This window comes from Mastigoproctus giganteus, chromosome 13 (assembly GCF_048544385.1).
Source record: "Mastigoproctus giganteus isolate SK-2022 chromosome 13, ASM4854438v1, whole genome shotgun sequence".
Taxonomy (NCBI): Eukaryota; Metazoa; Arthropoda; class Arachnida; order Uropygi; family Thelyphonidae; genus Mastigoproctus; species Mastigoproctus giganteus.
In genome coordinates this window covers 152,903,955-152,919,949 of record NC_143587.1, presented here as the reverse complement: position 1 = coordinate 152,919,949, position 15,995 = coordinate 152,903,955, and the positions used below count along the sequence as shown (strand labels likewise).

At 36.3% G+C, this 15,995-nt stretch overlaps 1 protein-coding gene across 3 annotated transcripts in view; it reads right to left on the bottom strand.

Annotated features, from left to right (window-relative positions):
- LOC150076529 (uncharacterized) overlaps window positions 1-15,995 on the bottom strand; it is a 437,825-nt gene that overhangs the window by 121,124 nt on the left and 300,706 nt on the right. For all 3 annotated transcript variants that reach the window (XM_090387824.1, XM_090387826.1, XM_090387825.1), the window contains 2 exons: window positions 9,838-9,909; window positions 2,069-2,137 (listed from right to left, as the gene is read on the bottom strand). In XM_090387824.1, the coding sequence (XP_090243950.1) occupies window positions 2,069-2,137; window positions 9,838-9,909 (141 nt within the window). The remainder of the gene's footprint in view (window positions 1-2,068; window positions 2,138-9,837; window positions 9,910-15,995) is intronic.

The window sequence follows — 15,995 nt, the reverse complement described above, 5'->3', positions numbered from 1 at the left end:
AGCTGGACAGGTATTTCGAACGAACAGAGGGGTGAAGTGGAAGTGGTTATTTTTATTTATTTATGTTACTTTTTTTTTTTTTTTTTTTTTTTTTTTTTTGGCTGATGCTGCATAAGCTTGCTTTCTTGCATCAAATGCCTCTACTAATGCTAATGCTAATGCTAAGATACTATACATGTCTACATCGTGTCTAGCATCCTACTTTTCTTCTAATTCTTGTTATCAATGATTCTGGTAAACCACCTCCTTCCACTCCAGTACACTCCACTCAATGCCTCCTGTGGTCCTCCATGAAAAGGATATCAGAAGAATTTTGAACCATCTTGATGCCAAGAAATCTCCAGGTCCTAATGATATTTCTCCACTCGTTTTCAAATTATGTGCTCCTGTACTGTCACCTTTTTACACTTTCTTATTCCACTAATGTTTTTTCCTTCTGCTTGGAAATTTGCTCATATCCAGTCAGTTCCTAAAAAGGGTGACAAATCCCTCCCATCCAATTACAATCCCATTGCATTTACTTCTACTCTTTCTAAAGTAATGGAGAAATCCATTAACTGCCTACTCCTAAACTATCTAGAAACCCAACATATGATCACTGATCACCAATATGGATGTCATCAGTCTTAATCCACTTGTGATATACTGGCTTATGTTACCCACCTATGGACCAATTCAGTGCAAGAGTTTGTTGAACCTAAACAAGTTGCTCTTGACATTTCTAAGGCTTTTGATTGTTTGGCATAAGTCTTCTTAATAATATTCCTATGGATTTCCAACTGTTTTTTTGTAATTTGGTATCCAGTTTTCTCTTTGACTGCTCACTGCAGGTGATGGTAGACCTCTTTGTTTTCTAAATGCTCCACTAATGCTGATATTCCTCCGGTTTATTTTTTCTCCTACTCTTTTCCTCTTGTACAATTATGACCTTCTTCCAGGAACAGAAAATTCTATCAACGGTTTTGCTGATGATAGCCCATTGAATTCCACCTTCCATTTTAAGAAACCTTGCCCTGTACAGACAGCTTCAACTTCTGAAATATCCACTATCAGTTCCTTAAAAGCTGATCATGCAAGTTATTCTCCAATGGAGCAAAGATAACTTAGTTAATTTTAATCCTTTTAAAACTCAGTCCTGTCTTGCAAATCTTGCAAAATGAATTCTTCTGTTCCTATGCTTATTTTCAATGACCCTCTCAGATCTCTAGACAAGATTACATATCTTCATTCAGGACTGCCCTGGCTTCTATTTTCTCTCTTGGCATAAGCACATTACATACTGCTTCCTCTGCATCTAAAACAGAGTTCTCTCTTTCACTCTCGGCATTACTTTACTTCTAAATAGCTACTCACTCTGTACAAATCCCAAATCTGCCCTACCATGGAACATTGTTCCTGCATCTGGGGTGGGAACAGTGTCCCCCCCCAAATGTCTCTCAATCTTCTAGAGTCTATTCACAAAAGGACAGTCAGGTTAATTAATGATCCATCTCTTACAATCTCCCCAATCTCTGTAATATAGATGTTCTGTTTCTACTATATGCCTTTTCTACAGATACTTCCATGGGCATTGTTCTTCTGAATTGGATTCTATAATTTCCCCTCTCTCACTCTTCCAAACTAGTCCAGTCACATGCCACAACCAGTCAGCATCTTTTTATTATATGACTTCAAACACGCAGAACAAACTTTCTTTCCCATTTATTTCTTAAAATAAAAATATAAACTAAACCTAGAGTAAAAAAAACTAAGATACTATCTAAATAAATAAGAAAATTTATTTCTTATATATTTTTTAAAGAAGTTATTCTAGTTGGCATTTCAGTATATGTACCTAACTGGAATCAGATCTGAACTACTTCTCAGAGGAACAAAGCAGGTGAATAGATGCACCAAGCACAAAAAAAAAAGAAAGTGGAGGAGCAACAGAAGACAGAGCAACTATTTGAAAGATATTAATATCTGAATTCCTAATATACAAAACTTTGTGTATATGAACAAAACTTTTTGTTCATATACAAAACGTTCTGTGAAATGCTTCTTTTCCCTTTTTAAATTGACTACTTACCAGAATAAACCACCGAGGCTGCATACCCTTTCTTGATAACTTCAGTAATTCTCCCTCTTTTAAGAATACCTAAAAACATTAGAAGTTTTTACTCATAATTAAAATATTAAATGTCAATATGATATAAGATAGAAGAAAAATTTTGCAGCCTTAATTTTTAAACACAGAGAGAGAGAGAATATAAAAATGTATAAGAACCCATTTAATTTGACAGCTGAGGGACCATATCATTTATGTTTACATAAGCAGTTGTCAATATAATTGTCCCCCTTCCCTCCTCCTCAAAATGTTACATCAGGTGTCCCCATTATATGTTGGGTGATAATCCAAGTACATTGCACAAAATTAACCAAAAGCATTTATTTCGAAAAACAACACTGAAGCAAGCTAAAATTAATATAAATTTAGACAAAATTACATAAACTAGTTTACACACAAGTTAGGGTTTTTGTTTGTTTTGGTTTTTTTTTTTTTGGAGCATTAGCAACTAAGGCCATATTGCTCTAGGATATGCGGTGGTCATTCCCTGACCTTTCTGCATCCTCCGTATTTGGTGGTAAAAGTTGGGGAAAAAACACAAAAGGGAGTCTCTTAAACTTTCAACTATAGTATTCTATATCTAACATGTAAAACATGTCCCTGTCTCTTTAATTGGTTTTTTTCGATGTTCTTTTTCAATTTCATTCACCACAGCATCAATATGGCCAAGAACACTTTCATCACCACTTGATAATATGACGTACTTTCTGAGAATGGCGAAGGCATCCAAAGCTTCTTTTATAATTGGGTAGATTCATCTTCTTTCTTGTTTTCCTCATTGGTGGGTGGGTATTGGTCATTGGGGGTCAGGATTTCTTCATCAATGCAAGGTGCAGAACATTCAACCCCATCATCAGCTGCAGCCACTTGCTTCTGCTACATTCCAATGGCTGAGTAGAATTCTGGATCATAATAACGATTGTCAATCTGAAATTGACAATCGTGATGATGATCTAGATCAGTGGTTTTCAACCGGGGGGAAGGCACATCACCTTAGGGTGCTGCAGCAACGTTCCAGGGGTGCCACATAATTTGGATTTAAATTACTTAAACATTATTTTTTTTTAATTTATATATTTATTTCATTATGAAAAGGTGTATGGTATCTATTTAATTTTGTGGTGATCTATAATTGATGTTTATTTAGTACAATAAAGAATAAAATTATTATATAAGTACTGTATATATAATTTGTATTATGAACTGTAATTTTGTTTATAGTTATATTATTGTAATAATTATCATATAACATATTTTTTTTTAAATATTAGACTGAATAGGGGTGCAACAAAATAAAATAAATTACTTAGGGGTGCCCCGCTATTAAAAAAAAGGTTGAAAACCACTAGATGGACTGAACATTGCAAACTTTCAGATTGCAATGGCTCCTTTGAGTGTATAGGTCTTATCCAGGGTATGCTTGAAGAACAGGGCAATTTCATCAAATTTGTAAATGTCAGTTGCCACTTTTCAGCCCATTTTCCCAACTTATCTATATCCAGTTGGAGTAGCATACTGTCTTTACTGTCGTTAACAACCCTGCCAACCTTTGTATCATCGGCAAACTTGGACATTAAACCTGATATATCTTCATCAATATCATTGATAAATAGACAAAAAAAAAAAAAAAAAAAAAATGGGCCCAACACCGAACCCTGGGGAACTCCACTAATAACATTTGTCCACGAAGAGCAGTGTCCATTGATTACCATTCTCTGTCATCTCTCATTCAACCATCCCTTTATCCATTGTAGCAACTTACCCTTAATGCCATACCTCTCCAATTTGTACGGCAGTCTTCCATGTGCAAAAGTATCAAAAGCTCTCCTGAAATACAAGTATATGATATCAAAATTATGTTTGGCATTCAGTTCTTTTGTGACCACACCATAGTATCCAATCAAATTGGTCAGGCAAGACCTCCCTTTAAAAAACCCATGCTGTGTCTTAACTATTACTACAGTCTTGTCTAGATGATTCTGCAATGCTTCTTCAACCAGTGATTCCATTATTTTCCCCAGAACAGAAGTTAAACTAACAGGTTTATAGTTACCTGTGTCACCTTTTGAACCCCCTTTGCGAATTGGTGACATATTTGCACAACTCCAGTCCACGAGGACCTCCCCTGAGTTCAAGGAAGCTCTCATAATTATGGCTAAGGGTTTGCTTACTTCCTTTGCTGCCTCCTTTAATATAACTGGATAGATCCAGTCCACCCTATGTGCATTTCTTATATTTAACTTCAGTAATTTTTCCTCCACCTTGCTCTCAGTTATTACAAAATCATTTAGCTCCCTGTTTGAGTCTGATAAGCTTCTGGCATTCTCCTCCTTGAATAACTCCTCGTGTGAAATGTAAAGGCAAAATACTCATTCAGCTTAACTATCTGAGCATGATCATCAATAGGCAGACCATCTATGTTAAGTGGACCAATCTGATTCATCCTTTTCCTTCTAGAGTTTACATAAGTAAAGAACTCTTTGCTGTTTTTCTTTGCATCCTTTGCCAAAGATTTCTCGTAATCTGCCTTCACCTGTTTAACCTCCTTTGTGACGATACAGACTAGCTTATATCTGCAATAGGCTTCTGTGTCGCCTGATAATTTATATGTATCTCATGCATTTTTCTTCTCTGCGATGAGTCTCAATTCATCTGACATTCATTTAGGCTTAAACCAGTATTTCTTAGTTGGAATGAAAAGCCTAGTAGCCTCCAAAATTAAATCCCTGAAGGCTTCCCATTTAGAATTCAATGTTAGTAACATCAGTTGATCCCACTATGTAGAATTTAAAAACTGTCTGAGACCCCTGTAATCACCTTCATGAAAGCAAAAGCCCTTCCCTTTAGCCTTGATGGTAGTTACATCCTTAAGTAATTCCCACATCAGTACATTCTGATCACTGTCACCCAGTGGTTCCTTTATCTGCAAATTCTTAATGCATGAATAATCACTGCTGATAATCAGATCAAGAGTATTACTCCCTCTGGTTGCCTCTCGAACATGTTGCTGTAGAAAACAGTCATCCAATAAATCCCCAAAACTCTTGCTAGAGTGTGAGTGAGTGACCAATCCACAAGTTTCAGTCAATATCTGGAAAGTTAAAACTCCCCCATTATAAGACATTCTGATTTACTGGCCCACTATTTCTTTGCTCAATTGCTTATTATACTTAACAGATTCATTAGGCATATAACACACACCTACTCTCATTTTTCCTTTCCCAGTGCTTACGTCACACCAAACAGACTCAACATTGCATTGTCCACCAACATCAATTGGATGCACTTCCTTAGATTTTATGTGTTTCTTAACTAACAGCATAACCCCTCCTCCCTTCCTGTCCTGTTTATTCTTTCTGTAGACATTGTACTGCCCAAATTCCAATTCTGCACTGCTGATGTCTGTGTGACACCACATCTCTGATATTCCAACAATATCTGCCTTTGATGTCTTGACTAGCACTTCAAGCTCATCGAATTTATCAACTATACTCCTAGCATTGGTGTACATGCAAGTATACATACACCTGTTTCTACTCTTAGTTACCCTAACACAGCCCATGTATTTATTTGTTCCCCAGCAGTCCTGGAAATCTCCATTGCCTTGCTTTCCAGGCTGCTGCTCATTCTAATAAAAGCAGTGCCAGAATCACTTTTGCCTACGGCCACTAGTTAGCTGTTGTCCGACCCACCTAACACTGCCTCGATAGCATCAGCAAATATTCTTGCATCCTTTCTATTTAAGTGTACTCATCCCTGTAGAAGCAGTCTCTCCTATCAACAAGTAAACTTGACCGTGCTGAAAAAAATTCTAATGCTAATAACCATACTTCTTGTTTTTTTTGCTATTAAAAGGAATTATTATGGTTGATACATACTTCCAAATCAGAGTCAATGAAACACACTACATTGAAGTTCTGACAAGGCTACATGAAAAAAAAAAAAAAAAATATATATATATATATATATATATATCTCGAAGGAAGAGACCTGAATTGTGGAAATATGATTCGATGCTCCATCAAGACAATGCTCCAGTACACAATGCACTCTGTCCGTTTTGTAGTTAAAACACAAATTGCTGTGTAGGAACATGCACCCTACTTTCCAGACTTCTGTGACTTTTTTCTCTTCCCCTCAACTGAGAAGTGCACTTAAAGGAAACCATTTTCAGTCGATCAAAAATTTTCCGAGCATCCAAAAAAAATTGACTCAAGTGTTGAAATGGCTTACAGGGGATAACTTCCAGAAATGTTTCTGTATTTGGAAGAAACTTTCAGAACAATGTGTGCAAGCCCAAGGCAATTATTTTGAAGGGGATAACTTGTAAGGTATGAAATAATTAATTATATTAATTTTATTGATAGTCACTTTATTTAATAGCCACACCTTGTACAGTAATTTTGCCAGTAGGAAGGATGTGGACATGTCTGGAAGGCTTTAGGAAGGTTTGTATCTTCAGGAATGAATTCAGAAAAAGAGCCACAAGATTAACCAGTGACATTAAAGGTCACTATTACCAAAAATCCTGTGGAAATGTCATGGAAGGGGAAATAAATTTAAGAAAGGATTAGATAAGATATTAGGAAAGATAGACAGATGGTGTGGGTGTGGATTTTTTTTTTTTTTTTTTGCTAATGCTTTATAAGTTTGCCTTCTTACATCAATTGCTAATACTGATACTAAAATTATGTAAAATTTTTTTCAACATTGAAGCTTCACCAGAAAATTTTGCGAGAGAGAGACAGAGTTTTTTATTATAATGAAGTTCATTTTAGAGGGATTTGTTCAGAATTCAAATTTTTGCTATTAATTTTTGCAATATATAGCATTAAATGCTACTGCAATTCAATCAGCCATTATATGAACATGCATTACTTTAATTTAGGTGGATGAATATTTAAGATATTTGTCTAATTTAGTGTGAGACTAAATGGATTATGCAGTTGCATAATTTAATAGCTTAGTAAGTAATTTACATGAACAGGGGAATGGTTCATAGAACAGACATAGCAAACTATATTCTAGAGCAGGCCTGGGTGAACTTTTTTGTGCAGCCCGCAAGCTTTAATTGTATTTTCGAAAAAAGTTTACTTATTTTATGCCTTTTGCGACACCTTTTTGAAAAATAAATTTGTGTATGTAATATTATAGAATTTGTCAACATGTAAATTGTTTTATCATCTCTGTATTGTTCAAATTGAGATAGAATTTGAAATTGTGCGCGAACCGGAGCGAGCCAACAGGTGCTTTTATAATGGTGTAATTTGCGATTATAAACTAACCGTGCGAAACTACGGTAACAGACAACCGGTGATGACGACAACGGCTTTGCTGCAGTGGTGGAGTAATAGGATAGGACTGCTAACCGGCCGCAGTTCCAATCTGTTTTCTCTGACGGTCATCACGCAGGTTATCTCCGGTTATTATCTTGGTGCCAGTAGCAATAAAAATAATATTTATGCCCTTTTAAAAATTAATAAAAACCAAAAATTCAACAAGAGCATCGTGTCTTCAATGAAGAGTGAAACACAAAATTTTTTTTGCTGACATAAATAACAAGACTATTTGTCTCATCTGCCGGGAGAGTGTCTCAGTGTTGAAAGAGTACAATATTAAAAGACATTTCACTACTAAACATTCCGAATATGGTGCCAATTTAACTCCGGAAGCGAGAAAGAAAACTGCTGATGGATTGATTCAAAATTTATCTAGACAACAAAATGTGTTTATGCAGCTAACTAAGGAACAAGAAGCTACTGTAGAGACAAGTTTTGTTATTTCTCATATAATTGCAAAAAGCAACAAGCCTTTTTCTGATGGAGACTACATTAAAGAATGTATGACTGAAGCTTGTGGAATTATATGTCCTGACATTAAACACAAATTTGAGAATATAAGTTTATCTCGGCAAACCGCAGTAAGAAGAATTGAATATATCGATACAAATTTGAATGAGCAATTATTATCTGTATTAGAATCCATAACATAGTACTCAATAGCTCTCGACGAAAGTAACGACCAAAAGAATACTGCACAGTTATTAATTTTCATATGTGGATGTACCTCTAATTTTGAAATTATTGAAGAGCTTCTTTCAATGGAATCTCTTAAAGAAAAAACAATGGGCTGATATATTTGAAAAATGCTTAACAAGATATAATGTATAATGGAACAAAATGGTAAGCGTAACAACTGACGGAGCACCAAGTTTGACAAGTAAAAATGTTGGAGTGTTAAAGAAAATTCAGGATAAAATTTGCGAAAATTATCCTGATTATAATTTAATTACAATTCATTGTATTATACATCAAGTATTATGTAAAAATTTGTTAAAAGTTGAACATGTCACATCTTGTATTATTGAACTAGTGAATTTAATACGATCAAGGGGCCTGAAACACAGACAATTCATTAATTTTCTTCAAGATATTGAATCCGAGTACACTGATATTCCTTATCATAGCCAAATTCAATGGCTTAGCTTAGGAAAAGTTCTTCGACGAGTATGGGATTTTAAAGATGACATCATTCTATTTTTAAAACTGAAAAATATTATGGACTTTCCTGAATTAACTGATAATAACTGGATTTGTGATTTTGCGTTTACCCTGGACATCGTGACACTTAAATACTTTCAACACCGTGTTACAAGGGAAAAATTTATACGCCTATGATATGGTAAAAAGTTTGAATGGATTTCAATTAAAACTCCAGTTGTTCCTTTGACATTTACTGATTAACAAGGTAGACCACTTTCCAACCATGAAGTTGCTGAAGATTCCAGAAAATAAATTTGGAAAATATTGTGAAATTATCAATGCACTGGATGACAACTTTTCACAAAGATTTGGTGACTTCCGAAAAATTGAGACAAGTTTGGCAATAGTGCGCAATCCATTTTCAATAGAAAATGAGTCGCGCACTATATAGTGCACCAAGTGAACTACAACTTCAGATTATAAATCTGCAGTGTGATACCGATTTAAGGGAATTGCACCGTCGTGAGGAAATCTGTAAATTTTACAATACTCTTAATTCGGACAAATTCGACGAACTTAAAGATTTAGCCCGAAAAATGTTGGTTATTTTTGGATCAACCTACATATGTGAACATACATTTTCCATCATGAATCTAAATAAAAATTCTTTACGATCAAGCACCACCGATGAACACTTACAAGCAGTTTTAAGAATCTCAACTACAAAATTAACACCCGAAATTTATAAAAATGTTAAAAGATGTAAAACAGTTCCATTCATTTCAATAAATTCTTGGTTGTTAGAGAATAATTCTTTTTATGTTATATTTCTTCATGATAACAAATAATATATATCTAAAAATAGTATTTTACGTGCGGCCCGCCTTCTTTTTGAATTCCTAATGTGGCCCTTCAGCCAAAAAGTTTGCCCAGGCCTGTTCTAGAGACATAATGCAAAATAAATAATAATCATGTTACTATAAAAAATAACATTAAAAAATAGAAAAAAATATTTATATATAGTAAAATCAAAATTAGTGCAAAATGTTAATATAAAAAGCATAAGATATAGCAATCTATGATAAGTCTTAACTGAGAGAATAAGATATCATTCCTCATCATGGTGTGTGTGTGTGTGTGTGTTCATTTGTCCTTTCTTGTTTTTATAGTCTTTGATAGGAAAGAGCGAAACTTTACAAGGACAACACCAGTAACTAATTTTAAAACAATTCAAAAATTAAATCCTACCCTTCCAGGTTGAATAATTTCCTTATTTCCCAATATGCTTTCTTGAATAGTTACTAGTTTCTGAAAATTATCCTAGAAAAATAAAAATTTTAATTAAACATCAGATTTAAAGAATTTAGGCACTGAAATTCTTAAAAAAATTAAATCCAAATGAATTAAAACTTGATTTAATTAAACTTTAATTAATATTAAAGTATTGAACAACAGCTAAAAAATTTGCACAGTTCCACAACAGTTTTTGAGGCTTCAGAGATGGCTGTTTCAATGCTAACCAGCACACGGAAGTGAGGCTTTGAAAAAATGAATCCAAACGACACTCAGACATTCAAATTAATATCAGAGAAATGAAGCTGGAGGCTTTGATATTTATTGTGATATGTAATGATCTGAGAGAGAGAGAGAGAGAGAGAGAGAGAGAGAGAGAGACTCCACTAAAGAGCAGAACATCCCGAAGTTGTATGCTAGTAGTCCTCTAGGTACCCCTGGGGTATACCTAGAGGACTACTAGCATTAATGTACATATGTTTTATCAGTAAAGAAAAGATCAAGAATTTTAGGTTTGATTAAGACTGCCTGGTATTCTAGCAAGAAACTGAACAAACTGTGTAAAGCCATTAGTAACAACAAAAGCCTCAGCACCTCTACAAGCTGGCTCCATGCAACAAGAAAATGAAATACAACTGGAGATATGAATGTGAAAAATGAAAAAAGTAGTCAAAGAAAGTTGACATTCTGAGTGATTTTCAGAGTTGGAGGGGGCGCCTCCGTAGCCAGGTGGGAAGGAGCAGCAGTGCGTAGCACACGCTTCTTGATTTAGACCGGGGTTCGAGCCCGTCACCACCAAATACGGAGGATGCGGAAAGGTCAGGGAATGACCACCGCATATCCCCGGAGCAATATGGCCTTAGTTGCTAATGCTCCTAAAAACCAAATAACAAATAACAGAGTTGGAGGGAATGATAGAGCAATAGGATGAATTTGACAAAATGAGATAAAATTCCAGATTATGAAGTCTGGCAAGGACTATTGCCATTACATATCACAATAAATATCATAGCAGACTATATGCATAAATACCACCATTAAAGTGAAAGGGATCATAAAGTGAATAATTAAGAAAAATTAAATGACTCTTAGTTGAGACAACCAATAACTGATATTCATAGATCTGTGAAATGAATTAAGAAATTTTTGGGAAGTTTAGATCTTTTTGCAGGCAAATTTAGTATAAGGTAATAGTATTAAAAAAAAAAAAAAAAAAAAAAAACACACTTCCCACATCACCTGTATTTGGTTAAGAAGATTATATGCGGCAAGGGCTGTTTAACAATAACGAATGATCATAATTTTTTATGAAAACCAATTACCGTATTTCCCCATGTATAGGACGCACCTTTTTTCGAAAAATTTGGGGTCTAAAAACTGGGTGCGTCTTATTTTTTTTTTATTTATTTTTTTTTTTTTATGAAAACCCCGAACACGAAAGGTATCAAAACCTATAGTACTTAGTACCGTGCACGGGTTGAAGGAGAAGTATGGGGGGGAGGGGGATGCCGGAAACTTTGCTCTAGAGACTAAACATGGGTTTCACCACTTCAAGCCTACAATAAGCAAAGTGGTGGTATTTCACCGGTTGATGAAAGTCATCTACACCTACAATGGTTGTAGATTTTTTTTTACTTGCATTTCCTGCTTTTTCGCGCTTGTTGTCTTTGCACTCATTGTTTCGCACTTGTTACCAGTATATTAGGTTACGTTTTGCCACGTTCTGCCCAGAAATGGCTCAGAAAAGATTTTCGTACAGTGCTGAATTCAAGTTAAAAGTGATCCAGTTTACAAAAGTGAATGGAAATCGTGCTGCTGCCGAACGTAAGTGTGGTGCTCCTCCAACTGAGAAAACAATCCGAGACTGGCTACGGGAAGAAGAATCCCTACTGAAAACGCCACAACAGAAGAAGGCCATTAGAGGCAAGTCACCAAAATTGCGATTTAGAGAGGGAATTGAAGATATAGATTGAGGAGCAAAGGGCAATTGGAATTCCTGTGTCCACAAAGATGGTTCAGCATGAGGCAAGAAGAATTGCTGATGAAAAAGAAGTTACTGATTTCAAAGGAGGACACAATTGGTACTTCAGGTTCATGAAACGGAATGGACTAAGCATGCATACACACACCAGACTTGTCCAAAAGATGCCTGAAAGCTATGAGCAGAAGGTCCTTTGAATTTCATCGTTTTGTCATTCAAGGTCGGAAGACACATCAGTTTGAGTTGGGACAGATTGCAAATATGGACAAAGTTCCCCTTCAATTTTATGTCCCAAGTAACAGAACTGTTGATAAGAAGGGGGTGAAGACTGTAATTGTGAAGACAAGTGGACATGAAAAGAGCCATTATACAGTTGTTCTAGTTTGTTGTGCCGACGGAACCAAGCTGCCTCCTATGCTGATTTTCAAATGCAAAACAATGCCAAAAGAAGACATTCTTTGAGGAGTGATTGCCCACGTTCACGACAAGGGTTGGATGGATCAGGATGGGATGAAGATCTGGTATGAGAAAAGTTTGGAGCAGGAGACCAGGTGGGCTCTTACACAAACCTGCCCAATTGGTGCTTGATCAGTTCAGGGCACACATAACAAAAAATACAAAAAAGATTGCTGCAGAGCAAAAAACAAAACTTGTCGTCATACCTTGACATCCCAGCTCCAACCACTTCATGTCAGCATTAACAAACCCTTCAAAGCTGACATGAGAGACAAATGGAACCAATGGATGAAGTCTTCTGGGGACTAACATAACCTAACACATTTTTTTTCAAATTTCAGGCCCCAAAATTAAGGTGCGTCTTATACATGGGGAAATAAGGTATACTAATCTAGTTGTTAATTCTAGAATATTGCTAATTCTAGCTGAGCTGTAGAATTTAAGACCAAACCAAGCTGCATCATGCACCACATAGCAACTGCAGTTGATTTGTGTGCACAGTGTAACCTTGGCAGTCAGTCAAAGTTTATGCCTGTTCAGTTACTACAACATAACAATAGACATGACGAGGAACAGTATGCTGCTCTCAAATTTTGTTTCCATCTTAAAAAAACATCAGCTGAAGCACATATGTTAAAAGAGGCTTATGGTGAATCTATGTTCCTATATAGCACAGCTCACAGGTGGTTTAGAATGTTTAAAGACGAACGTGATTCAATCACAAAAGTTAGCAGTACTGGGACTGCTTTGTTATTGTTATTGGGTTTTTAGGAGCATTAGCAACTAAGGCCATATTGCTCCGGGATATGCGGTGATCATTCCCTGACCTTTCCGCATCCTCCATATTTAGTGGTGACGGGCTCGAACCCCGGTCTAATCAAGAAGCGTGTGCTACGCACTGCTGCTCCTTCCCACCTGGCTACGGAGGCGCCTACTAGGACTGCAACCACTGCTGTCATTACAGAAATGCTGCTTCTATAATCGTGAGAGAAGATTGTCATATAACAGCAAGGTAAACTAATGGAGATGATGAGAATATCAGTAGGAAGCACAACACTATTCTTCATGACAATTTACATATGACGTGCTTGTGGACACTGGGTTCTTGATTACTCACACCTGAACAACAGCAAGCTCACATGGGGATTTGTCAGGAGCTGCAAGAGATGGTTACCGAAGATAGCAATTCAGAGGTGTTCTGCACAAGGTGATAACAGTGGATGAGACAAGGCTTCATCGTTTTTACCCAGAGAGTAAGCAACAAAGCTCTGTTCGGAAGTCTACATCCAACACTGACAAATGCAAAAGTTATGGCTTCTGTAGGAAAGATCTCTTTTTTTGACGTCCAAGGAACCGTTTACCAGCATGTTGTGCCACTTCATATGACTCTTATGGGACCTCACTACAGAACTGTACTGTACACTTTGTGGGATCATATTTGTCACAAATGACCACAACTGCACGAAGGTGGGTGGAACGAGACCTCAAATTACTCATACTGTCATCAAGAACTTAGCCAGCATTAATGTCAAATGTGTTCCTCATCCACCCTACAGCCCTGACCTTGCAATCTTTTTTTTTTTTTTTTTTCTAAAGTTAAAGAATGAGCTGCAAGGAAAACATTTCCAGTTGTTAGAAGCTGTTAAGACATCAGTGCGATTCACAAACACTGGTCCAAAAATGGCTTCCACCATGTTTTTGAAGAATAGCAGAAATGGAGTAAGTGCATTTCATTAAATTCGCTTACTGCATCAAAATATGGGTGATTTATAAAGGTATGTTGTGAAGGAAAAAAATTATGCTTATTCTTTATTGAACAGCCCTCATATATATATATATATATATATATATATATATATACATACATGCAAGAAAAAATGTGAAGAAAGAACTGAAACTTAGCACTGGTATTAATGGAGAAGTTAGGAAAAAAAGGTACCATCTATCAGCATCAGCAGTGAGCAGTCGGAGAGAAAACTGATATAAGTCAGTAGGCCATAAAATGGGAATGTTTAGAAGACGTTTGTGAAAAACACAATCAAAAGACTCAAATGTCAAGAGCAACTGTTTGAGTTTCTCAAAATTTTTCTATCAAACTGTCCAAAGATTAGTAACGTAAGCCAATATATCACTTGTGGATCGACACTGGTATGGGTGATCACTGATCAGATGGAATGTTTATAAGTTGGTAGTTGACGTTCATTACTGTTTTCCACAGTAATGAATTTCTCCATTACTGTGGAAAAAGTAAGTTGAATGGTGATAATTAGAAGGGTGGGGAGGGATTTGTTAATGTTTTCAGGAAGGAACTGGATGGATATGAATAATATTCCAAGTAGAAAGAAAAACACCAGCAGAATAAGAAATTGTAAAGAGGCAAGACAGAAAAGGAGCAGCTTAGTGGTACAGCATTTGAGAACAAGTGGGAAAATGCCATCAGAACCTGGACCTTTCTTGGCAACTAATTTAATCAGATTTCTAACATTCTTTTTGTTGGAAGCCTATGGGAGACATTACATGGAGTGCACTATTATGAGGGAGGTGATTCACCAAGACCATCAATACAAGAGTTAGAAGAAACACAGGATGTAACAGACGTAGGAATATTAGTAGCAGTAGTGGTAATGAAGGCATGTGATGGAAGAAAGCAAACATATGAGCTAATTTAGCACCAGAAAAAAAAAAAAAAACCCCAACAATTTCACATCCATTGACTCTAAAAGTTTGTCTAGTTCTTCCTTGAATTTATTTAAGCTATCAATTTCCACAACGACAGATGGAAGTTTGTTCCTGGAATTAACAACCCACTGGCAGCCAAAGGCAAATTTCCACACATCTATTCTACAACTGTCTTTCCTCAATTTGAATTTATGCCCCCTCACATTCGTAATCTGAGCAAGTGGAAGAATCCTGTCCAAATTCAGTGTGCTCAACGCATTCAAGGCCTGATACACCTCGCCAGTGCCTAGTCTCCAGCCACTGCAATTTGCAGAACTTAGCACTTTCTTGGTAAGAGGATCCCTTCATTCCCCTGACCAATCTTGTTGCTCTTCTCTGTATGTGCTCAAGCAACTCTACATTCTAAAACGAGGCCTCCAAAACCTGTATGCAGTACTCAAAGTGGGGGCCTAACCATTGCCTTATACAAAGGGATAATCACCTCATTTTCTCCAATAGCAAAATTCCTGTATATCATTGACAATACCCCATGACCTGCTGTGACAGCCTGCCTGCATTGCTCAGAAAACTTCATATCTGAAAACAAATACTCCCAGATCTTTTTCATTTTCTACCACCTTAAGTGTAGTACCACACAGTTGGTACATTCCTCTGGAGTTATTTCTACCCATATGCAGTACTTTGCATTTGTCAATATTAAAATTCAGTTGCCACTGCTCAGCCCATCTGCCCAAATTTTCTAGCTCCTGTTGCAGTATCACACTGCCAATACTGTCATTAACAACCCTGCCAAACTTTGTATCATCTGCAAACTTCGACATTAAGCCTGATATACCTTCATAAATAGTCCACGAAGAGCAACATCCATTGATCACCACTCTGTCTTCTCCCACTCACCTATCCTTTTATCCATTCTAGCAACTTACCCTTAATACCACACTGCTCCAACTTGTACAGTAGTCTTCCATATGCAACAGTGTCAAAAGCTTTCCTGAAA